Raw genomic sequence first — 26,750 nt, 5'->3', positions numbered from 1 at the left:
TATTCTAACATTAGCCCTGAAATATCTGGGGGGAGATCTAAATTTAAAAAAATGTTTATAATTGTGGGCTGGAATTAGCTCTAAACAATATTTTTTAGGGAACAACCCTTTTAACAAGCATCAAGATTTTATGCTTCATTTTGTGATTTTATTCTGGGGTGATCTCTCCTCTGTGTGTACCCAGTTGGTCTTTACTTTTTATACTGCTGTCACTGATGGTGCTACATATGTGTAGAAGAGAAATAGTTGAGGAGTAGTAACATTACCTCAATAATATACTTGGTTAGTCACTCATGTTGACTCTTTTTGGGATACAGATTAGTGAAGAAGTGAACTTTCTTCAGAAGGATGAACACGTAACTTTCAGTTACAAGCTAACACATAATCTGGAAACACTCAAAAAGTTCCTGCTAGAAGATAAAGTTGAAATTCGGGTAAGTAATATCATTGCACAGACCAACGCCTACTGTAAAACACACTGACTGCCTGTATTGAGATATTTAAAGGGCCATTCCAGCGAAAAGCCATTTTTCCATGCCTACCCCCTCACCTGATTGCCTGTCACACTCTGGAGTCTCCCCTGTGTATTCCAGCCACTTCCATATAGTGCAGCCCCCTGTCTGATCAGGCACCATCTTGAAGCTGAGATTTTTTTACTTTCAGTTTCACATCTATCCCATAATGCATCAGCACAACATTAGTTAAGACTGTACCATTTTTTACAGAGCATAAATATACAGTCAACAGGATGACTCGTGATCTCCTCTATTATAACTGTGTGACAGGAGCTGTGTGATCATCACCAGTAACTGTGATAGCAGTACTTGTGTTCTCCTCTGGGCAGTTTGTCTGGTACATCAATGTAACAGCATCACACAGATTGTGAAATTAATTAGAAAATGAATGCATAACCCCAAACACATCTGAGCTGGTCACATGACCATCCAAGCAAAAAGAGGCAAGGAATTTGAGATGGAAAGAAATAACTAAGCAAGGTAACACTACTTAACTTATATATACTGGGGAGAAAACTACATAATGAATTAATTTAATAAATCCCCAGAGTGGCCCTTTAAGGTGTTATACTCTCCATCCTCCAGCTGCTTGGGATTTCGGGGACTGATATGCATCTATCACTATTAGAACAGGATTTCCCGTAGGGGGCAGAAGAGAGTCACTAATTATGTAGCATGACACTGACATATTATTATTTTTTTGCTAATAACAATACATTTACTGTTAGTCTGCACTCCTTTCCCTAGTCAGTATATAAGTAATGTGTGCTTGTCATTGTGACTGTAAATGCTTGAGATTTTCCAAAATATTCCTGTAATCTCTTGATCTTGACACTACACGCTCATATACTGGAAACTTAGGCCATCAATATACCCAACCCTCAGCATTTAGGTTTTCCCTAAATTTCCTAAAACTTGCCGCACTTCATTTACAGATAATGACATCTAGCTGCATTTCTCAGAAATATGCTATCTTTATGAACCCTTGAAAACTCCCATAATGTATCCCTATTATCTATTGTATCCAACATGGTTTATTATTTTAATGACCCTTAATGGTAAGAGAGAAATGCTCAGTACATTGCATACTTAATCATTGTAGATCTTCATTTTATTCTTAGGCTGATATAGAACTTCAGGAAAGTAGAAATATGAGCCTGGCCACTTACTATGGACCCCTTTTCATAAATACCACAGTGCGAATAAGGAGCAATGAGACAAGTTGTAACTTGACTGCAAGCGTCCAGCACAACTGGCCCTGGCTACTGCGCAATGGAGTTTCTTCTTCAATACAGGTGAGGTATAGAGAGGTTTAACACCTACATATTTGTATACAGTGGTGTATCTGTACTAAGGTCTTCTAACTTTGTATATTTGTCACACTTCGGGGCAAGATCATCACAAGCACTATAAAAGAGCTTCCCCAAGATCTATAAAACATGAAGGCTGAGCTACAATTGGTTGCTATGGGCAATGAAGACAGTTTGACTCCTAGACACTTACATAAATCTGTTCCTAAAATTCCTTTCACATGGACTTATTCTTGACCCATACATCAGTCAGCCAAAAAGTCGATATGTGTTCATTTGCTTTAATTTACACTGGACGAAAATGGCTGCTATGAGGAAAAATGATCGTTAGTACAATCTAGGGCTTAGGAGTCCAGTGGGTGGTCTTATCTGTGATTGACAGATGTCTTTGTATAGTCCCACACTAATATGAGGAAGGCTGTCAACTGATCAGGACTGCCTCCTGGACTTCTAAGCTCCGAATAAGCAGATGTTTCAGTGAATAAATTGCAAGTTATACTGAATCTGCTATGGGTGAATTTCATACTGTATTGGGTAACTATACCAACAGCTATCCATACTTTTAGAGTAGTAGCAGCTGCTATGGTATCCAGAGGCTGTCCATTCCCAATTAGTTGCAGAAGCATCATTCATTTTTGTGGATGACAAAAATGTGGCACTTCATGAGCCTTCTCCTTTGTGCAGAAGATGTGATATATGACATTACTAGTATTAAGCGAACCAGACTAGTAGAACTCTGTTTCAAGTCAAACCTTGCTAAAAGTACGGTTCATACAAATCTGAACCAAACTTTTAGCAAAGTTCTACTGAAATAGGATTCTACTGGTCCGATTCTCTCAACACTAGTCCTGAACACTAGTGTATAACACTGTCTAAGGGTCATAACAGCCCTGTATAACACAGGTCTTTTATGGCTCTTAGACAATGTTATACACCAGTTTTAGGTGTTTTGGTGAATGTCTGGTTTGGTTCGAGCTAATTCGGACCAAAGCAAACTTTTTGCAAGACTTCTGTGAAACAGCCGGAACAAAATTTTCAAAAGTTTGCTCATCACTAGACATTAATAATCATCCATGGATTCCTGTTAAGCACAAAGCTGTGCTGTTTCTTCCATTAGTGAAGTTCAGTTTATGATCAATTAAGTGGTGGGCCCATTCCTGACTGTGGGGCAGCTTTACTTCATTTGCCCTGGAAACATGTAAGGAAAATACAATGGTTGGTTATATGTAGAAATACAAGGAATGCTTCAAGCATTCGGACATTTATTTAGTTATGAGGCCATCGTGAAAGCAATAAAATAATGTTTTTCTTTAGAGTTCACTGGATATTCAAGCAATGGATGGCAAGCAGGAAGTGTCTGTGGAGGCGACAACAACACAGAATGCCTTTATGTGCTCTGTGTCTTCTCTATCCGCAGCAAAGAACAATAAGGTCCTCCTGAGGAGTGCCCACAACATCGACTCTCTTCTCAAATATGGATATCCCAAAGTGATCCATGGGATAGGAATATTGGCAAAGGAAGGTAAGGACTCTGCTTACAGGGAAACAGAAAAGCAGTTGTGAGATGGGTTTATAGAAGGGTTGGATGGAAATCTACAGTAGGTAACACATTGTTTGGGAGCTCCTGAACTTTTTAAAGAACCACTTTATTTAAGAAGACTGAACTGAAGTAATACATTTTGAATTCAATGACATCAAATAGAGATCTTAAAAGGACTGAGGAATTAAACATAGTTATTAAGTTATATTTGAAAATTGCATACAGGTTTGACTTTTATAAAAAGAAACCCCTTTCTATTAATTGGAACCTTTATAGAATACACTGATACTTAAATGAGATTTGAGATATCAGCTCTGCAAAGATCCCTATACCCATTAGATTAAAGTTGATGAAAATGGGGGTGGGGGGGGGGGTGTTCACAGTAGCAGGATAAACACCTAGAGGTCAATCTTATTTGTCACAGGAAGGGTTTAGCTTATCCCTCTTAAAATGTACCCTTTATTTCAAATAAAAAAACTAAAAAGGATTTTACGGTAAATCCTGAAAAAAGACACAGACATACAAAAATATCTAGAACCTTGTCTCAGGACTAGCTTGATGTGTGTGAGCAAGACGAACATGTATTCATGGGAATAAGGTTTGCGAAAACACCGTATTGGGTATGTCGACCCTATTTCCCAGCACCCATCAAATGTTCGAAAAATGGCTGTGACCACTTCAGTGGTCAGTGTTCTTTAAAAAGATGGTGTTCCTAACTTATATAGATTTTCTATCAGTAGGCGGAAAAAATAGTAAGTGCTCCAAAAACCTTGGTGCACTAATCACTCTATGAGAAATGCTGTCTTTATTGTGTCACGGACCATAGGCATGCCACCATAACTGAGGACTGATGTCTCAGACCAATATGCATATGTCACATGCAGATGAAAGGTAGAGCTGCCGTGGTAGGTGACACAGGGTCACAAAATGCCACTAGGGTCAGAAGATAGGACCAAATAAATTGGTGCAAATAGGTTAATAGGTTCAACTCGTTTCTGCTACAAATGTCGCAGCTTCATCAGGAACCCAACAATAGAAATATTGCCAATGGTCAAATGCGGTATCTGATCTGAATAAACTCCAAAGTGTGGAGACAGTCGCATAGAGGAGGAGGTAGTCGATCCTAACACTAAGTTAAGGTAACAATAAACCCAGTTTCCCCCCAGCAAATGCAGGAACAAAATAATAAAAAGCAGCAGCACCTGCCTCAGTGGTAGGCTGGTGGCTATGAATCAGATCTGTGTCTAGTTAGAGTTTATATAGCAGTGTAAGACCTCCCCTGATGGGGGTATGTGCCCTCCTAGCCAATAGAAGGAAGGTAGGTTTGTTAGCTTCGCCCACCAGAGGCGGGACCACGTCGGAGCAAGTGTTAACACCAGCAATCCAGGAAAAAAAAAAAAAGACATGTTGGTAGATATGTTAATGGAAACAGGGAATGAATATACAACGTACATCTAGTGGATGCAGCATCCTTCCAAAAGATCTTCTATGAGACGCTCGGCGCTTGGATCATGCCGTGGGTGTAGTCGCATGACCAACGGCGGTCATGTGACCGACGTGATGACGTCACCCCTGCAACGTTGGAGCGCTGTCTATTAGCCCTGCCGAGAAGGGAATGAAGGACCCTTGGCGGTCATGTGACCAGACTTGGTCACATGACTCATGTATGGCGGGATGGTATAAGGATGCCAGTGAATAGCGGGCGTCCATACGGCGTTAGATATGGAGATCTTGCTGTAGTCAAACAATCAGTCTATACCATGACTAGTAATGTTAGGGAAACTGCAATGATAACCATGATGTAGGGCGGGTAGCTAGATCTATGGCGCGGCAGCAGGATAAGAAGGAATGTATACATCTATTTCATGTGTGCGCGCCCATCTAAATACACTGGGGGCGGGGCCAAGTGTAGGGTAGGAATGCGACATCTGTCAAAAGTGGCAGACCCACCTACCATGAAGATTTCTGATCTTGTACGTAACGTAGTGATTAGTGCACCAGGGTTTTGGAGCACTTACTATTTTTTCCGCCTACTAATAGAAAATCTATATAAGTTAGGAACACCATCTTTTTAAAGAACACTGGCCCCTGAAGTGGTCACAGCCATTTTTCAAACATTTGATGGTTGCTGGAAAATAGGGTCGACATACCCAATACGGTGTTTTCGCAAACCTTATTCCCATGAATACTTCATCTTGCTCACACACATCAAGCTAGTCCTGAGACAAGGTTCTAGATATTTTTGTATGTCTGTGTCTTTTTTCAGGATTTACCGTAAAATCCTTTTTAGTTTTTTATTTGAAATAAAGGTTACGTTTTAAGAGGGATAAGCTAAAAGTTGATGAAAACAGATGATTTCAACCAAAACAATCATTCATCAGGTAAAATGGAACAATGAACAATTGTTTCAGCTGACCAATGACTGGCAACAGCTGGAAAGAAGCCGGTCAGGTTTGAAATTGGATGAACGATCATCTTTACATGAAAACTCCCAGAAAGATTTGTCCATTGCCCAGTGTCATTGCACATTTAGGGCTAGTCTGAATGAGCATAATGGCCAATATGGATTCAAATGTGTGTGGCTACGTCTGCAAAACTATGGTTCACAGACGATTAATTATTCAATGGTTGTTCAACTATGAACCTGCTTCTGCCTGATTTTATGGCCACCTTAATCCCTTCACACCCCAGGGCGTACAATTATGTGAATGCTGACCGTGGCTATTAAACCTTTAAATGCTGATGTTAATTCTGACAGCAGAATGTAAATGCCTCAATCGATGTTCGGGGGGCCCCAACCACCCTGTCCTGCAATTAAATTGTGAACTGCCATTTGGTTTCCATGACAGCTTGAGGTGTTTTTAAGGCCCAAGTGCTGCCATGACTGATTGCCTATCAGAACTGCCTGTCAAAACACTGTATAATGCAATACTATGGTGTTGCATTATACTGTATGAGCCATAGAACAATAGCAAGTTCAAGTCACCTGTGGGGACTAAAAAAAATGTAAAAACGAGTAAAAAAAAGTTGTGTTAATTATTAGAAAAAATAAAAGGTAATAAAAAAAAAAAATTCCCACAAATATAATTTAAAAAATCTAAAGAAAAAGATCCCGGAAACATATTTAATATAACTGCTGTATCCATAAAAATCTGAACTATTAAAGTAGTGTATTATTTATCCAACACAGTGAACATCATCAGAAAAAAATACAGCATGCCAGAATTGTGCTTTTTTGGTCACCCCAGCCTCCAAGAAAAAATGTAATAGAAAGCGATCAAAAAGTTATATCAACTCCAAAATGGTACAAGTAGAAATTACCACAAAAAGCAAGCCCTCACACAACTATATTGATGGAAAAACAAAAAAGTGATTGCTGTCAGAAGATGGCAGCAGACTCCAATTTTATTTGTTTCAAAAGATATATATTTTTTAAAGTAGCATGTAAAAAACAATTCTATAAATTTGGTATCGTTGTAATTGTACTAACCCATGCAATAAAAATATTATTTCATTTTTGCTGCATTGAGTATGCCGTACAAACAAGACCCCCTCCAAAGATGGCAGAATTGCATTTTTTCCGATTTAACTACACTTAGAAATTGTCTTTAGTATATTCTAAGGTACATTACATATTACCACTGAAAAATACAACTCAGCCTGAAAGAACAAGCCCCGAGATAGCTACTTCGATGGATAAATAACAGCTATATTTTTTTGAAAGTTGGGAGGAAGAACCAAAAATAGAAAAAAAAGGTTGTGTCATTAAGGGGTTAAGCAAAACTTATAGTAGTTTTTCACAGAGGTGGCAGTCAAAGAAAGTCTCCAAAATTATATGTTAAGCCCTATCACAGAGGTGACTTAGAATTAAAAAAATAATTTTATTGGGGAATTTATTAAAATAAAACACAAAAGGGCACAACTAATGAAAAAAACATTAAAGACGTAGTGTGGTGAATATCAGGACACACAAAACACAACTACTGGGGATAGGTGTCGGACAACGTAAGTATTGGTATGTGTTTTTTTGGACTTGGAGATCCAAAAACCTTGTAGCCTGACACGTAAGCCCAAAGGGTTGTAACCACTAAATATCTAATCCCAGTTAGTGATAGTGGAAAAATGGGTATAAGAGTATTGTGGATCGACCCACAAAAGGAAAGTCTATATTTCCAGCTAGTAGTTAGTCTCTTTTCAATTTCTGGTGTTGGATGTCCCAAACACCATCAGTGAGTCTAACAAGTACAGCTGTGTTAGAATTTCTTCACAGATAGAAAGATTGGTTTCAATACTTCGAGTATTCTAATATAGGACTCGAAATTGATCCCAATATTAGAGAGTTTATGGAGATTCGGCACTGATATTTCTGCTGAGTCTCGCTCCAATTCTTATTTTCACTCGTTTTTTTAGCTCTATTTTCACTCTTTTTTGCTCAACGCGTTTCACCACTCGATTACGTGGATCATCGGGAGCGTTAGGTGATTGAAGGTATTCATCATATGGAGAAAATTGTAGAGTCTCGATAGACTAGATAATGAAGAAACAAGTGTCCTAGCATACAGGGAACAACTGTTTTGGCAGAATCTTTTTAGAGATGAACATAGCCTCAAAGGGGTCTCTGTTCTTAGGCCCTTTTGCCTTATCGGAGACCAAGACATACAGCTAAGTGGGTTGATTGACCTCTCTAACTAAGAGGCCTTTCTGCACTGCAGTCTTTGCCTGGAAAAAAGGGGAAAAAAAATTTTGAGACATCGGCTCAGCGTTATATCCAAACACCCAAACGGGACGCTGTTCCAACTGGATGCCTTGATCTCCCATATGGCAAAAGGCATCAGTTCAGCGTTACATCTGAACGCCTAAGCGGGACGCCACCTTAGCTGTATGTCTTGGTCTCCGATAAGGCAAAAGGGCCTAAGTACAGAGACCCCTCTGAGGCTATGTTCATCTCTAAAAAGATTCTGCCGAAACAGTTGTTCCCTGTATGCTAGGACACTTGTTTCTTCATTATCTAGTCTATCGAGACTCTACAATTTTCTCCATATGATGAATACCTTTAATCACCTAACGCTCCCGATGATCCACATAATCGAGTGGTGAAACGCGTTGAGCAAAAAAGAGTGAAAATAGAGCTAAAAAAACGAGTGAAAATAAGAATTGGAGCGAGACTCAGCAGAAATATCAGTGCCGAATCTCCATAAACTCTCTAATATTGGGATCAATTTCGAGTCCTATATTAGAATACTCGAAGTATTGAAACCAATCTTTCTATCTGTGAAGAAATTCTAATACAGCTGTACTTGTTAGACTCACTGATGGTGTTTGGGACATCCAACACCAGAAATTGAAAAGAGACTAACTACTAGCTGGAAATATAGACTTTCTTTTTGTGGGTCGATCCACAATACTCTTATACCCATTTTTCCACTATAACTAACTGGGATAAGATATTTAGTGGTTACAACCCTTTGGGCTTACGTGTCAGGCCACAACGTTTTTGGATCTCCAAGTCCAAAAAAACACATACCAATACTTACGTTGTCCGACACCTATCCCCAGTAGTTGTGTTTTGTGTGTCCTGATATTCACCACACTACGTCTTTAATGTTTTTTTCATTAGTTGTGCCCTTTTGTGTTTTATTTTAATAAATTCCCCAATAAAATTATTTTTTTAATTCTAAGTCACCTCTGTGATAAAACTTATAGTAGTGTTCAAAAAAATAGCAGTGAGTTTGGAAAACCAAAATCATTATAATTATAACAACTTTTACTTCCATAAATGCAAATGCACTGGAAATACTGTAGATTCATTTCCAAATCAAAACACAGTTTATGCAGTTTGTGTTAATCCTCTATAGAAAGTAAAGGAAATGGAATTTTTGGCTGTTCAAAGAAATAGCAAAAATTCAAAAATGTAATGTATAAACTGAAAAACTATCGAAGATTTCACTTTACTTCGAATTACTGAACTATTTAGTGGCCTCACTGTTGTTTCTGAGAGCTGCTTGACATCTGTGTTGCATGGAGTCCACCAACTTCTGGCACCTCTGAACAAGTGTTTCAGTCCAGGAAGATTGGACTACTTTCCTCAATTCTTCTGTATTTTTTGGTTTTGCCTCATAAACCCCATTTTTAAATGTCACAAGTTCCCTATGGGATTGAGGTCAGGGGATTGGGCCGGCCACTCCATTACTTCAACCGTGTTTGTAACCAAGATGTTATTCACTTATTGGTATGTTTTGGGTTATTATTGAAGCATCCCTTTCAAGCACATTTCTTCTTCGGCATAGGGCAACTTGATCTCCTCAAGTATTTCAATATATTCAAACTGATCCATGATCCCTCATATGCGATAAATAGGCCATAGTATGAGAAACATCACTATATAATGGTTTTTGCACCACTATGCTTTACTATCTTCACAGTGTACTGTGGCTTCAGTTCAATGCTCAGGGGTCATCTAACATACTGTCTGTGGCTAACAAACCCAAAAGGAACAATTATGCTTTCATCAGTCCACAAAATGTCCACATTTCTCTTTGGGACAGTCAATGTGTTCCTTTGCGAATTTTAACCCATTCAGGACATGACTTTTTTTCAACAAAGGGACTTTGCAGGGAGTTCTTGCTGGTATCTTGGCTTCACTTAATCGTCTTTTGATTGTAGCAGTACTCACTGGTAAGTTCACATCTTTTCTAATGTTTCTGGAGGTGATCATTGATTGGGTTTTTGCCATTCTGGCTATTCTTCGATACATTCGAACAGTGCTTCCTCGTTTCCTTCCACATCTTTCATTTTTGGGTCGCTATCTCAAAGCATTTGAGATCACTTTAGCTGAGCAGCCTATAATTTGCGGAACTTCTCTATAAGTTATTTCTTCTCCAATCAACTTTTAATCAAAGTATGTCCTTCATCAGAACAATGTCTGGAATGACTCATTTTCACCAGTATTTCGGAAGGAAATGCAACATAACCAACATGTGCAACATTTGCCCCCCTCCTACATAAATAAGGACCAAAATTAACACCTGTTATTCCACAGAATTAGTGACTTCACCAATTTAATTACTCACTGATATTATTTTGAAAACTCCCCTCAGTTCTTAATTGAATTCCTCAGAATGAGCGGCACGTCCTAATTGTTGGCTCGGTTCTTTTCTATTACTCTACTCCACTTACAAGTAAATTACTTGCTATGTAGAGATATCACTTCTACCAAAAACAGTGATCTATCAGGTTAATGATGTTGGGCTGCAATTTTTTAACACTACTGTAAGCGTTAGCAATACTGAAAAGGCTATGCATAGTACGGAGACAGATTTCAGAATATTTTTATGTCACTGATTATGTTCTTATGATACCTTTGGTAGGAAATAAAGTAAATGGCACCCTGGATTTGGAATCTGATAAGAAAAGGCTAAGGATTGATGTAAAATCCTTCATGGATCTGAGCCATAATTTTGGCATTGCTGCTGGAGCAAAGCACTCAATGCCGGTGCTGGTTGCCTGGTCAATACCAAACTCAATGCAGGTAATTCATTGATTGCTGAATGAAACTTAATAGCTGTCTACAAATATCTTAAGGGCTGTCACAGTGCAGAGGGATCAGCCCTATTCTCATGTGCACAAGGAAAGACTAGAAGCAATGGGATGAAACTGAAAGGGAGGAGACACAAATTAGATATTAGAAAAACTCTGGCAGTGAGAGTGATCAATGAGTGGAACAGGTTACCATGGGAGGTGGTGAGTTCTCCTTCAATGGAAGTATTCAAACAAAGGCTGGACAGACATCTGTCTGGGGTGATTTAGTGAATCCTGCACTGAGCAGGAGGTTGGACCCGATGACCCTGGAGGTCCCTTCCAACTCTACCATTCTAGGATTCTATGATTACCGTTCCATTTAGTATTTCGGTATGAAACTGATCAATAGCATTATACATTTTAATCCATATACGTATCTGCTTCAGAGGTTCCATTGGGAGCCCCTGGCACACCCAGCACAAAATATAGGTCAAAATTGCACAGCTTTCTCCACTATTTTGCCCAGGAAAATGCTTGAACACAGAAGCCTGACCGATCCCCTCATAGTCAAAGGGGTCCATCTGATGCAGTTTCTTTTCATCATAGGGTGGATCCAGTGTTCCATTTTAATGCTCCCATGGTTTTATCAGGATATACAGTACATTGACAGCTCATCTCTAGGATAATCTGGACAACCTTAAAATAAAGCCACCTAGTGTTCAGCTTGTATATCAGCTCTTGTGGCAGCATATTTCCTCAGCACAAGTCATTGCATTAATGCATGGTGACATTGATTTTTCCAGAGCTGCAGATGCTGTTTGCAATGGCCCTGCGGTCTGTCTCATGGCTGGGGTCTAACGGCGGTCCTGTTCTATGATGTACATATGGAAGCTGATGGGGCTTGTTCTTGAATATGTATAAGGATATGTCCAGCACACAGGATTATATCAATACTTTAGCTATATCAAATCAAACTCACTTTGGTACTAATGGACAATCTGGTTTGTGGTAGGGAACACAAACTCTTCCTTGTACAGTAGAGTTGAGTTTGCTATACCATAATGTATTATGATTCTTTAAAAAAAACAATTATTTTTTTATTGGGTTGCTAAAGCCAAGAGAATCACACTTGCATCTCCCTTTTCGTCTCTCTGTTCCGTTTTTGGAGCAGAGTGATGGCCTTAAGACAAAGTTAAATGGAGCTTTCCATTTGCTTCTGTTCTGATAGGTTCCATTTTTTAAGTGGAACAAATAGCGCTGCAGGCTGCACTACTTTCTATGTAAAAAACTGAAAACTTTCTGTTTTGCTTTCCATTTTTAACACCTCCCCCCCCTTGAAATCAATGGTGGTAAAAAACAGATCCATTTAATTTTCACCTCTCTGCTCCATAAATAAAGCAAGGAAGCAAAAAGCTAAAATGAGGATTAAATGCTAGTGTGAATCAGACCTTATAATGGTTTCACACACAGTATGGCTTATAATGTTACATACACAGCTTTTTGCCACAGGTTGCTTGTACTTTATACACTATCACATCCTGGATACTAAACTAAGAGAATTTGTTCTCTTTAATCAGGTGCTGCTGCAAGCAGGTTTAACAAATGCAGATATTGGTGGAGCTTTGGTGGTTAACTGCGATAAGGGCAACAACATTTCCTTCACTGCTAATGTCAGATCCAAGCAGCAGAGGTCAGTATTCTCATTCCATTCTGGTTAGCAGGAATCCGAGTCGCACTGCTCCAGTCATTGCTGGTTCACTGATGGTGCAGACTGGTTGAAATAAGACGACACTGTTTATATGATAGCGGATACATGGGAATACGGACACATCAGATGATTTTTCTTTGCTTTATTCCTTCGTTATGCTCGTACAATCAGGTACATGATACAAACAAGAACGCGTTTCGGCGCAATGCCTTGTTCACCTCAATCTGTGTTGTATAACTTCCTGATTTATAAGTTAAAAACAATTATCTTTGATTCAAGCTACCTGATTCATCATTAACTCCTTCATCACATTTGGTTCGTTACTAGTTCTCTTCCCTCAGACACTGTTTATAGATTCATCCTCCTTATATAGCCTCTACTGCTCCAAATTATAAGGATATTTTCTTATACAGAGTCATTTTTGTCCTCTGCTTGTAAATGCTTCCAGAAATGACCTCCAGTACTTATTTACCAGACTTTTTCTTTTTTACCTCTTATTGACATCATCTTTCCTGTCAAAGCTGGAGGGGGTTTTGCTCCAAATGTATTTTTGCTACAAAAGGTTTTAATGACTAATGACTATTTTTTTTGTTTCTTAGGCTATCAAAATACAAAAACTTATATTTTACTATTTTAGTGTTTACTAGAAAGGGTTTGCACTAAAATAACATCTGAAAATAGGCTCTCCATTCCAGTAAAATTATTTTGATAACTATGGGTCATATCATATTGTATCTTTGGGCCAAGGATAGCGCTAGAGATTGAGCATACATTAAATTATACAACTAGAGTGTATGTTTTGCAGCTCAAACAGCTTACATAGTTTAAAAAAAATAAAAACACAAGTCCATCAAATTCAACCCATAATTTATACTAGATATACATAAGATCCCTGAAATCAAAGCATGGAATGGATTGAGACAGGACGTTTGCCAGAAGATTCTGGTAATAGTAATACCCATTGATCTTCCAATTGCACTGGAAAAGCGTGGTCTGATGATTGTCAGATTGGCATAGTGTTAGGAGTTGTAAAGGCAGTAAGCCAGGGGTCAGGTATAGTTTTTGAGATCCAAGAGTTTCGAGACCGCTTTCTGGATTTGCGTATAACTTATGTAACTATGTAGATGGAAACAGGTCTACATAATTATTTGTCTCTCTGCTAGACCCCTACATGTCTAATGCAGAATTGCTTTAGGACTTTTGATCACTTCTGTACAATATTATTCCCATGTGCATTTCTGGGCAGCGTTTATGATTCTCTCTCTACATGACTGGTAGTAGCCATTGGTGGACATCGTGAAACTCTTTGGAAGTAGAATACTATAGCTCCACGTATATTTTCTTTTTTTTGCCTGAGACAGACACAGTTACAGAGAAAATCCGCATCATGTGCATCTGTCTGGCATCCAAACAGAAGAACATTGTTTGCAACTAGAGATGAGCGAGCACCAAAATGCTTGGGTGCTCGTTACTCGGGACGAAATTATCGCGATGCTCGAGGGTTCGTATTGTTTAGGTATCGCTGCTGTCCGCTGGTGGAGAAGAGAAGTCTGGTGAAATCCAGGCTTTGTTCATCTTGATGAGTGTAAACCTGTCGGCACTGTCGGTTGACAGGCGGGTACGCTTATCTGTGATGATTCCCCCAGCCGCACTAAACACCCTCTCTGACAAGACGCTAGCTGCAGGACAAGCAAGCACCTCCAGGGCATACAGCGCGAGTTCAGGCCACGTGTCCAGCTTCGACACCCAGTACTTGTAGGGGGCAGAGGCGTCACGGAGGACGGTCGTGCGATCGGCTACGTACTCCCTCACCATCCTTTTACAGTGCTCCCGCCGACTCAGCGTTGACTGGGGAGCGGTGACACAGTCTTGGTGGGGAGCCATAAAGCTGGCAAAGGCCTTAGAGAGTGTTCCCCTGCCTGTGCTGTACATGCTGCCTGATCTCTGCGCCTCCCCTGCTACCTGGCCCTCGGAACTGCGCCTTCGGCCACTAGCGCTGTCGGATGGGAATTTTACCATCAGCTTGTCCGCCAGGGTCCTGTGGTATAGCATCACTCTCGAACCCCTTTCCTCTTCGGGTATGAGAGTGGAAAGGTTCTCCTTATACCGTGGGTCAAGCAGTGTGTACACCCAGTAATCCGTAGTGGCCAGAATGCGTGTAACGCGAGGGTCCCGAGAAAGGCATCCTAACATGAAGTCAGCCATGTGTGCCAGGGTACCTGTACGCAACACATGGCTGTCCTCACTAGGAAGATCACTTTCAGGATCCTCCTCCTCCTCCTCCTCAGGCCATACACGCTGAAAGGATGACAGGCAAGCAGCATGGGTACCCTCAGCAGTGGGCCAAGCTGTCTCTTCCCCCTCCTCCTCATCCTCATGCTCCTCCTCCTCCTCCTGAACGCGCTGAGATATAGACAGGAGGGTGCTCTGACTATCCAGCGACATACTGTCTTCCCCCGGCTCTGTTTCCGAGCGCAAAGCGTCTGCCTTTATGCTTTGCAGGGAACTTCTCAAGAGGCATAGCAGAAGAATGGTGACACTAATGATTGCAGCATCCCCGCTCACCATCTGGGTAGACTCCTCAAAGTTTCCAAGGACCTGGCAGATGTATTCCACTATAGCTCTACGCTGCTCATAGAGCCTGGCCAACATGTGGAGCGTAGAGTTCCACTGTGTGGGCACGTCGCACAGCAGTCGGTGCACTGGCAGATTAAACCGATGTTGCAGGGTGCGCAGGGTGGCAGCGTCCGTGTGGGACTTGCGGAAATGTGCGCAGAGCCGGCGCACCTTTCCGCGCAGGTCTGACAAGCGTGGGTAGCTTTTCAGAAAGCGCTGAACCACCAAATTAAAGACGTGGGCCAGGCATGGCACGTGCGTGAGGCTGCCGAGCTGCCGAGCTGCCACCAGGTTACGGCCGTTGTCACACACGACCATGCCCGGTTGGAGGCTCAGCGGCGCAAGCCAACGGTCGGTCTGCTCTGTTAGACCCCGCAGCAGTTCGTGGGCCGTGTGCCTCTTCTCTCCTAAGCTGAGTAGTTTCAGCACGGCCTGCTGACGCTTGCCCACCGCTGTGCTGCCACGCCGCGCGACAGCGACTGCTGGCGACGTGCTGCTGCTGACACATCTTGATTACGAGACAGAGGTTGCGTAGGAGGAGGACGAGGAGGAGGAGGGTGGTTTAGTGGAGGAAGCATACACCGCCGCAGATACCACCACCGAGCTGGGGCCCACAATTCTTGGGGTGGGTAGGACGTGAGCGGTCCCAGGCTCTGACTCTGTCCCAGCCTCCACTAAATTCACCCAATGTGCCGTCAGGGAGATATAGTGGCCCTGCCCGCCTGTGCTTGTCCACATGTTCGTTGTTAAGTGGACCTTGCCAGTAACCGCGTTGGTGAGGGCGCGTACAATGTTGCGGGAGACGTGGTCGTGCAGGGCTGGGACAGCACATCGGGAAAAGTAGGCTGATAAATTTGGCTATGTGCACGTTTAACACTTGAGCGTGCGGGTGCGTGGCGGCGTACTTGCGCTTGTGCTCCAACACTTGCGCTAGCGACGGCTGGACGGTGCGCTGACAGACATTGGTGGATGGGGCCGAGGACAGCGGAGGTGAGGGTGTGGGTGCAGGCCAGGAGACGGTAGAGCCTGTGCCCTGAGAGGGGGGTTGGATCTCAGTGGCAGGTTGGGGCACAGGGGGAGAGGCAGCGGTGCAAACCGGAGGCGCTGAACGGCCTTCGTCCCACCTTGTGGGGTGCTTGGCCATCATATGTCTGCACATGCTGGTGGTGGTGGCTCCCAGGCTGATCTTGGCGCGACAAAGGTTGCACACCACTGTTCGTCGGTCGTCTGCACTCTCAGTGAAAAACTGCCAGACCTTTGAGCACCTCGGCCTCTGCAGGGTGGCATGGCGCGAGGGGGCGCTTTGGGAAACAGTTGTTGGATTATTCGGTCTGGCCCTGCCTCTACCCCTGGACACCGCACTGCCTCTTGCAACCTGCCCTGCTGCTGCCCTTGCCTCCCCCTCTGAAGACCTGTCCTCAGTAGGCGTAGCAAACCAGGTGGGGTCAGTCACCTCATCGTCCTGCTGCTCTTCCTCCGAATCCTCTGTGCGCTCCTCCCTCGGACTTACTGCCCTTACTACTACCTCACTGATAGACAACTGTGTCTCATCGTCATCGTCCTCCTCACCCACTGAAAGGTCTTGAGACAGTTGCCGGAAGTCCTCAGCCTCATCCCCCGGACCCCGGGAACTTTCCAAAGGTTGGGCATCAGTCACGATAAACTCCTCTGGTGGGAGAGGAACCATTGCTGCCCAATCTGAGCAGGGGGCCGAGAACAGTTCCTGGGAGTCTGCCCGCTCCTCAGAATGTGTCATTGTAATGGAGTGAGGAGGCTGGGAGGAAGGAGGAGCAGCAGCCAGAGGATTCAGAGTTGCAGCAGTGGACGGCACAGAACTCTGGGTGGACGATAGATTGCTGGATGCACTTTCTGCCATCCACGACAGGACCTGCTCACACTGCTCATTTTCTAATAAAGGTCTACCGCGTGGACCCATTAATTGTGCGATGAATGTGGGGACGCCAGAAACGTGCCTCTCTCCTAATCCCGCAGCAGTCGGCTGCGAAACACCTGGATCAGGAGCTCGGCCTGTGCCCACACCCTGACTTGGGCCTCCGCGTCCTCGCCCCCGTCCACGTCCTCTAGGCCTACCCCTACCCCTCAGCATGGTGTATTAGCAGTAGTGGAGAAACAGAACGCTGTAATTAAATGTGCCGCTTATTGGCCTGTGGTTGGAGGCTGACTTCGCTTACGGAACGCCAGGAAATAATTTTGCGCAAGCCTGCTGTAACACTTAGCTGGCTGCGTATGAATTAGGAGGACAACTACCCCCAGCAGACACCCAGTACACTGAGGACAGTCACAGGCAGCCCAAATAGATTTTTTTCCCCAAATGTTTTTGGAAAGGCCCACTGCCTATATACAGTGTATATGTCTTCTGTCCCTGCGTCACCACTACTGGCCCTGGAGTATGTAAAATAACTGCACACTGTTGCACTGTGGACTGGAATACAGCGGTGATTTAACAGCCAACACAGAGCCAGGAAATAATTTTGCGCAAGCCTGCTCTAACACTTAGCTGGCTGCGTATGAATTAGGAGGACAACTACCCCCAGCAGAGACCCAGTATACTGAGGACAGTCACAGGCAGCCCAAATAGATTTTTTTCCCCAAATGTTTTTGGAAAAGCCCACTGCCTATATACAGTGTATATGTCTTCTGTCCCTGCCTCACCACCACTACTGGCCCTGGAGTATGTAAAATAACTGCACACTGTTGGACTGTGGACTGGAATACAGCGGTGATTTAACAGCCAACACAGAGCCAGGAAATAATTTTGCGCAAGCCTGCTGTAACACTTAGCTGGCTGCGTATGAATTAGGAGGACAACTACCCCCAGCAGAGACCCAGTACACTGAGGACAGTCACAGGCAGCCCAAATGGATTTTTTTCCCCAAATGTTTTTGCAAAGGCCCACTGCCTATATTCAATAAATATGTCTTCTGTCCCTGCGTCACCACTACTGGCCCTGGAGTATGTAAAATAACTGCACACTGTTGCACTGTGGACTGGAATACAGCGGTGATTTAACAGCCAACACAGAGCCAGGAAATAATTTTGCACAAGCTTGCTGTAACACTTAGCTGGCTGCATATGAATTAGGAGGACAACTGCCCCCAGCAGAGACCCAGTACACTGAGGACAGTCACAGGCAGCCCAAATAGATTTTTTTCCACAAATGTTTTTGCTAAGGCCCACTGCCTATATTCAATAAATATGTCTTCTGTTCCTGCCTCACCACCACTTCTGGCCCTGGAGTATGAATAATTACTGCAGGGCGCAATGCTCTGCACGGCCGATATACAAAAAAAAAAAAAGTGCAACACTGCAAAAAGCAGCCTCCACAGTATTGCTCACGGTCAGATGTGGCCCTAAGAAGGACCGTTGGGGTTCTTGAAGCCTAAAATCACTCCTAACACTCTCCCTATAGCAGCTCCGGCACCAACAGCACTTTCCCTGATCTCTGTCAGAACGCATCTGTGGCGAGCCGCGGGAGGGGCCGATTTTTATACTCGGGTGACACCTGATCTCGCCGGCCACTCACTGCAGGGGGGTGGTATAGGGCTTGAACGTCGCAGGGGGAAGTTGTAATGCCTTCCCTGTCTTTCTATTGGCCAGAAAAACGCGCTAACGTCTCAGAGATGAAAGTGAAAGTAACCCGAACATCGCGTGGTACTCGTCACGAGTAACGAGCATCTCGAACACGCTAATACTCGAACGAGTATCAAGCTCGGATGAGTACGTTCGCTCATCTCTATTTGCAACCAAAGTATTTATTACTTTACAACCAGCTGACCTAGCCAACAATTTCCCCATACTCTTCTCACATTCATCTTCCAGACTCTTGCTTTTTTTGTCTTTTTTTACTTTCTTAGTAAATGTTTACAAATATCAAGCTCTCCTAATGTGGCTTTCATGCCTGCTTCAGGACTCAGTTCAGGGTTTCCGCCTCTCTGCTCCATTTTTGGACGTGAAACGCTGAAATAAACTGAAAAAAAGTGATCAATTTTTTTCCCCATTGATTTAAATAGGAAAAAATGGAAAGGCTTCCACTTGCTCCCATTCCGTCTGGTTTGCATTTTTTTGGATGGAAAAATTGCACAGTCTGCAGTGTTATTTTTCCGTTTGCTCACCATTTTTTTGAAACCCATTGAAATCAAGTGGTGAAAAACTGATTAATTTTTTTCAGTTTTATTTCAGTTTCTCATGTTGAAAAATAGAGCAGAGACACGGAAACCCTAAACTGAGTGAAAGCTGCCTAAACCGTTATTAGTTCTGCATTTTTGTAACACTGAATGCTTTGTCATATCATGCATCTATTTGTGTTTAAATACTGCTGTGACCACGGATCAAAATAACAGCAAATCCATTCAAAAATACAACCGGGTCAACGAAGAAAACGTGCAATAGTGGCATGTGTAATAGATATAGCCCTGGTCTCACTTGTCTTTACTGATTTATATAACCCATAAAAAGGTTAGGTTGACCCACAATTATATTAATATCAACCATATTGAAATAATTTAAGACCAGTGAGACCTTTAAAACACAAGTTCTATATACAATATTCTATATACAATGCTGAGTAATAGAGATGAGCGAGCATACTCATCCGAGCTTGATGCTCTTTCGAGTATTAGGGTGCTCGAGATGCTCGTTACTCGAGACGAGCACCACACGGTACTTCTCTTGATTAAATGAGCACTGACCATTGAATTCAATGGAGCCGGCAATACAGCCGTCTCCATTGAAAGCAATGGGCTGCCGGCGAGCACGGGATGAATTTTCGGGAAGGGCTTAAATATAGAAGTCCTTACCTGAAAATCATCCTAAAATGTGTAAAAATAAAAAAAAAATGTATACTCACCTTTCCGCTGCAGCCGGAGTTCAGCCGCGTCTGGCCCGCAGTTCTCCTGAACTGCTCTGAGTAGTATTCAGCAGCCGGGGATTTAAAATCCCCGCCTGCTGAATGAGCTGCCTCTGATTGGTCACAGCCTCATGAATTCATGAATGGGTGAGTGAGTGCTGCCTCTTATTGGCTCAGCGCAGGGACCAATCAGGGGCAGCTCTCAGCTGAATGACAGCTGTTACAGCTGTGGCAGAGGAGAACGATCTTTATGCTGACAGTGCGGGGGGGGGGAGGTCTCACTCTTGCCACTATTGTGGCTTAATAGTGAGACCTCGGAGCCCGAAATGCAGCCCTGCATGTTGCTCCTCGCCTGCCCTATCCATTTCTGTGTTTTTTACATGACTTTGGTGATTTGCTAAGATTTTCACAAAGGAAAACCTTAGCGGAGCACCTGTCATATACAAAAATGCTCGAGTCGCCCATTGACTTCAATGGGGTTCGTTACTCGAAACGAACTCTCGAGCATTACTGAAAGTTCGACTCGAGTAACGAGCACTTGAGCATTTTGGTGCTCGCTCATCTCTACTGAGTAACTATACAAATACATGTGTATTACATGATTTATTTTGTTCTGACCTTACAGTGAATATCCACCTTTTAACACCATGTCTTATTTAAAGCGATCCTCTGGTCCCAGGGATAAAATCTGTCCTAGGACCTCTCTTCTCAGCTTTCTCCCCCGACTCTGTTGAGTCCCAGCCTCTCTTTGCTTTTCCAAGATGGCAGCACCACTGTTTTCACAACCTGGTACACACTGTGCATTCATAGTCTGAGGCACATCACAATGCTTTTGGTTGGCCACTTCGGCAGTCAAGACCTATAGCTCACTGATCTGATTGGGTGATGCAATTGCCACTAATAATGCTATCTCTTCCAACCGGAATAGTCTCCTGTATAAGTTTAAAAGGCTGTTCACACAACCTTTCTTAAGAGCAGAAGGAAATCCCATTCTAGAAATGCGTTGACATTAATTAGCTGCAGTTTTTAAATGGCCATACCGAACTGCTTTGTCAAAAGTTATTTAGAAAGGGACTTGTCAGAAAGGCCAAAAGAGCAGAAATCTGAACCTGTATTGTACTTAAGCTTAACTCATCAAATTCATTATGCAGGGATTTGAGGATGGTTGCTTTGCCAGGAGTCTTGTTTGTTCACACCACATCTGTGTGAGTTTTCCTGGGAAATAGCATCTGAAAGGTTCTCCAACAGCTAGTCAAAATTAGAACTAAATAACTTCCCTGATTGGAACTTTAATGCCCTTGTTAAAGCCAGAGATATGAATTTGAATAATGTCAGCAGGTTCTCCGTATGGACCTGTTTCTGAATATTGTCTTGCAGACAGGTGAGAAAAGATTGCAACTAGAGATGAGCGAGCACCAAAATGCTCGGGTGCTCGTTACTCGGGACGAACTTTTCGCGATGCTCGAGGGTTCGTTTCGAATAACGAACCCCATTGAAGTCAATGGGCGACCGGAGCATTTTTGTATTTCGCCGATGCTCGCTAAGGTTTTCATGTGTGAAAATCTGGGCAATTCAAGAAAGTGATGGGAACGACACAGCAACGGATAGGGCAGGCGAGGGGCTACATGTTGGGCTGCATCTCAAGTTCACAGGTCCCACTATTAAGCCACAATACCGGCAAGAGTGGAGCCCCCCCCCTCCTAACAACTTTTACTTCTGAAAAGCCCTCATTAGCATGGCATACCTTAGCTAAGCACCACACTACCTCCAACAAAGCACAATCACTGCCTGCATGACACTCCGCTGCCACTTCTCCTGGGTTACATGCTGCCCAACCCCCCCCCCCCCCCCCCCCCGCACGACAGTGTCCACAGCGTACACCAAATTGTCCCTGCCCAGCCTTCAGCTGCCCTCATGCCACGCCACCCTCATGTCTATTTATAAGTGCGTCTGCCACAGGAAAAGCAGGCACACACTGCAGAGGGTTGGCATGGCTAGGCAGCGACCCCCCCCATAAAAGGGGCGGGCCGATAGTCCACAATGCTGTACAGAAGCAATCAGAAATCCAATCCTGTGCCACCTCCATCTGGAGCTGCACACGTGCGCATAGCAATGGGGAACCTATGTGCCACACACTATTCATTCTGTCAAGGTGTCTACACGCCCCAGTCAGACCGCGTTTTTTTATAAATAGTCACAGGCAGGTACAACTCCGCAATGGGAATTCCGTGTGCACCCACAGCATGGGTGGCTCCCTGGAACCCACCGGCGGTACATAAAAATATCCCATTGCATTGCCCAACACAGCTGAGGTAGTAATGTCGTGCTTAATGCAGGTGGGCTTCGGCCCACACTGCATGCCCCAGTCAGACTGGGGTTCTTTAAAAGTGGACACATGTAGTTACAACTCCCTGTGCACCCACAGCATGGGTGGCTCCCTGGAACCCACCGGCGGTACATAAAAATATCCCATTGCATTGCCCAACACAGCTGAGGTAGTAATGTCGTGCTTAATGCAGGTGGGCTTCAGCCCACACTGCATGCCCCAGTCAGCCTGGGGTTCTTTAGAAGTGGACACAGATGCATTTACAACTCCCTGTGGACCGACAGCATGGGTGGGTGCCAGGAAGCCACCGGCGGTACATAAAAATATCCCATTGCATTGCCCAACACAGCTGAGGTAGTAATGTCGTGCTTAATGCAGGTGGGCTTCAGCCCACACTGCATGCCCCAGTCAGCCTGGGGTTCTTTAGAAGTGGACACAGATGCATTTACAACTCCCTGTGGACCGACAGCATGGGTGGGTGCCAGGAAGCCACCGGCGGTACATAAAAATATCCCATTGCATTGCCCAACACAGCTGAGGTAGTAATGTCGTGCTTAATGCAGGTGGGCTTCGGCCCACACTGCATGCCCCAGTCAGACTGGGGTTCTTTAGAAGTGGACAGATGTAGGTTAAACTCCGTGTGCACCTACAGCATGGGTGGCTCCCTGGAACCCACCGGTGGTACATAAATATATCCCATTGCAGTGCCCTACTCAGCAGAGCTAACGTCAGATACAATACAGGTGGGCTTTGGCCCACACTGCATGCCCCAGTCAGACTGTTAATATGTACCTTAACAGTAACCTCGTTGGTGGTAATGTGGTGGTGACTGCGGACCTAGTAGCGCGGTTTTATGTAGTTGGTTTTCAGAATGTGGCCATGATTAAGTGGGCCGTGGCGGGGGGATGGTGGTGGTGCTCTCTTGTAGTGTCGTTAAAGGTGAAATTCTTGGACTGCCACCAGACGGACCAATGCAAAGGTATTTGCCAAGAAAGTTTTCATTGTTGGAGGAGGAGGGGGATGTTTTGGAGGCACTATGTGTCCTCTCCACGTGTCCGTGGTTATATGCACCTTAACAGTAACAGCGTTGGTGGGAAATGGCCTCGCCGCCATCATGTCTTTGTGAAGCCTCTGTTTCCACACCCCAGTGACATACCATTAGCTGCGGTATAGGCAGAGCCCAGAATTATTCACATTTCAGCGGTAGTATTAGGGACAGGCCCCACTAACATATCACTAGCAGCAGTATAGGGGGAGCGCAATCTTAGTTCCATTTCAGTAATAGTAGCACTCAAGACAAGCCCCAGTAACAATTCCGAAGCAGCAGTTTAGGGAGATAACAGTCTCTTTCACATTTCAGTAGCTGCAGTATAGACAATGCCCCAGTTACATTTATGTAGCAAAAGTGTAGGCCAACCCCACACACCTTTCTGTACCATGAATGCAGGCGAAGAACATAGAAATTACAATGATTACACTGTAGGTGAGGGCCCAAAAAAATTGGTGTAGCAACAGTACTAATGTACCTCATAAAAAATTGGCCATGCCCAACCAAGATGGCAGGTGAAACCCATTAATCGCTTTGGTTAATGTGGCTTAAGTGGTAACTAGGCCTGGAGGCAGCCCAGTTTAACGAAAAATTGGTTCAAGTTAAAGTTTCATCGCTTGTAAGAGCATTGAAACGTATAAAAATTGTTTGGAAAAATTATATGAGTGAGCCTTGTGGCCCAAAGAAAAATTGCCCGTTCGGCGTGATTACGTGAGGTTTCAGGAGGAGGAGCAGGAGGAGGAGGAGGAATATTATACACAGATTGATGAAGCAGAAATGTCACCGTTTTGGATGGTGATACAGAACGATGCTTCCATCCGCGGGTGCAGCCTACGTATTGCTTAAGTATCGCTGCTGTCCGCTGGTGGAGAAGAGAAGTCTGGGGAAATCCAGGCTTTGTTCATCTTGATGAGTGTTAGCCTGTCGGCACTGTCAGTTGACAGACGGGTACGCTTATCCGTGATGATTCCCCCAGCTGCACTAAACACCCTCTCTGACAAGACGCTAGCCGCAGGACAAGCAAGCACCTCCAGGGCATACAGCGCGAGTTCAGGCCACGTGTCCAGCTTCGACACCCAGTAGTTGTAGGGGGCAGAGGCGTCACGGAGGACGGTCGTGCGATCGGCTATGTACTCCCTCACCATCCTTTTACAGTGCTCCCGCCGACTCAGCCTTGACTGGGGAGCGGTGACACAGTCTTGGTGGGGAGCCATAAAGCTGTCCAGGGCCTTAAAGAGTGTTGCACTGCCTGTGCTGAACATGCTGCTCGATCTCCGCACCTCCCCTGCTACCTGGCCCTCGGAACTGCGCCTTCTGCCACTAGCGCTGTCGGATGGGAATTTTACCATCAGCTTGTCCGCCAGGGTCCTGTGGTATAGCAACACTCTCGAACCCCTTTCCTCTTCGGGAATGAGAGTGGAAAGGTTCTCCTTATACCGTGGGTCGAGCAGTGTGTACACCCAGTAATCCGTAGTGGCCAGAATGCGTGCAACACGAGGGACACGAGAAAGGCATCCTAACATGAAGTCAGCCATGTGTGCCAGGGTACCTATACGCAACACATGGCTGTCTTCACTAGGAAGATCACTTTCAGGATCCTCCTCCTCCTCCTCCTCCTCCTCCTCCTCCTCAGGCCATACACGCTGAAACGATGACAGGCAAGCAGCAAGGGTACCGTCAGCAGTGGGCCAAGCTGTCTCTTCCCCCTCCTCCTCATCCTCCTCATGCTCCTCCTCCTCCTCCTCCTCAACGCGCTGAGATATAGACAGGAGGGTGCTCTGACTATCCAGCGACATACTGTCTTCCCCTGCCTCCGTTTCTGAGCGCAAAGCATTTGCCTTTATGCTTTGCAGGGAACTTCTCAAGAGGCATAGCAGAGGAATGGTGACGCTAATGATTGCAGCATCGCCGCTCACCACCTGGGTAGACTCCTCAAACTTTCCAAGGACCTGGCAGATGTCTGCCAACCAGGCCCACTCTTCTGAAAATAATTGAGGAGGCTGACTCCCACTGCGCCGCCCATGTTGGAGTTGGTATTCCACTATAGCTCTACGCTGCTCATAGAGCCTGGCCAACATGTGGAGCGTAGAGTTCCACCGTGTGGGCACGTCGCACAGCAGTCGGTGCACTGGCAGATTAAACCGATGTTGCAGGGTGCGCAGGGTGGCAGCGTCCGTGTGGGACTTGCGGAAATGTGCGCAGAGCCGGCGCACTTTTACGAGCAGGTCTGACAAGCGTGGGTAGCTTTTCAGAAAGCGCTGAACCACCAAATTAAAGACGTGGGCCAGGCATGGCACGTGCGTGAGGCTGCCTAGCTGCAGAGCCGCCACCAGGTTACGGCCGTTGTCACACACGACCATGCCCGGTTGGAGGCTCAGCGGCGAAAGCCAGCGGTCGGTCTGCTCTGTCAGACCCTGCAGCAGTTCGTGGGCCGTGTGCCTCTTCTCTCCTAAGCTGAGTAGTTTCAGCACGGCCTGCTGACGCTTGCCCACCGCTGTGCTGCCACGCCGCGCGACACCGACTGCTGGCGACGTCCTGCTGCTGCTGACACATCTAGATTGCGAGACAGAGGTTGAGGAGGAGGAGGAGGGTGCTTTAGTGGAGGAAGCATACACCGCCGAACATACCACCACCGAGCTGGGGCCCGCAATTCTGGGGGCCCGTGAGCGGTCCCAGGCTCTGACTCTGTCCCAGCCTCCACTAAATTCACCCAATGTGCCGTCAGGGAGATGTAGTGGCCCTGCCTGCCTGTGCTTGTCCACGTGTCCGTTGTTAAGTGGACCTTGCCACTAACCGCATTGGTGAGGGCGCGTACAATGTTGTGGGAGACGTGGTCGTGCAGGGCTGGGATGGCACATCGGGAAAAGTAGTGGCGACTGGGAACTGAGTAGCGCGGGGCCGCCACCGCCATCATACTTTTGAAGGACTCCGTTTCCACAACCCTATACGGCAGCATCTCAAGGCTGATAAATTACGCTATGTGGACGGTTAATGCTTGAGCGTGCGGGTGCGTGGCGGCGTACTTGCGCTTCCGCTCAAAACTTGCGCTAGCGACGGCTGGACGGTGCGGTGCGAGACATTGCTGGATGGGGCCGAGGACACCGGAGGTGAGGGTGTGGGTGCAGGCCAGGAGACGGTAGTGCCTGTGTCCTGAGAGGGGGGTTGGATCTCAGTGGCAGGTTGGGGCACAGGGGGAGAGGCAGCGGTGCAAACCGGAGGCGGTGAACGGCCTTCGTCCCACCTTGTGGGGTGCTTGGCCATCATATGTCTGCGCATGCTGGTGGTGGTGAGGCTGTTGGTGG

The 26,750-nt window shown here is 45.0% G+C and overlaps 1 protein-coding gene across 1 annotated transcript in view; it reads left to right on the top strand.

Annotated features, from left to right (window-relative positions):
- Window positions 1–26,750, top strand: part of LOC136577911 (uncharacterized) — a 235,001-nt gene that overhangs the window by 122,363 nt on the left and 85,888 nt on the right. Inside the window, exons 40-44 of the mRNA XM_066577827.1 lie at window positions 318–434; window positions 1,637–1,810; window positions 3,140–3,347; window positions 10,733–10,893; window positions 12,461–12,573. Coding sequence (XP_066433924.1) covers window positions 318–434; window positions 1,637–1,810; window positions 3,140–3,347; window positions 10,733–10,893; window positions 12,461–12,573 — 773 coding nt within the window. The remainder of the gene's footprint in view (window positions 1–317; window positions 435–1,636; window positions 1,811–3,139; window positions 3,348–10,732; window positions 10,894–12,460; window positions 12,574–26,750) is intronic.

The sequence above is a fragment of the Eleutherodactylus coqui genome, chromosome 8 (genome assembly GCF_035609145.1).
Source record: "Eleutherodactylus coqui strain aEleCoq1 chromosome 8, aEleCoq1.hap1, whole genome shotgun sequence".
NCBI classification, from domain to species: Eukaryota; Metazoa; Chordata; class Amphibia; order Anura; family Eleutherodactylidae; genus Eleutherodactylus; species Eleutherodactylus coqui.
Note: the sequence above shows the minus strand (reverse complement) of the source record. Positions and strands in the feature narration are given on the sequence as shown.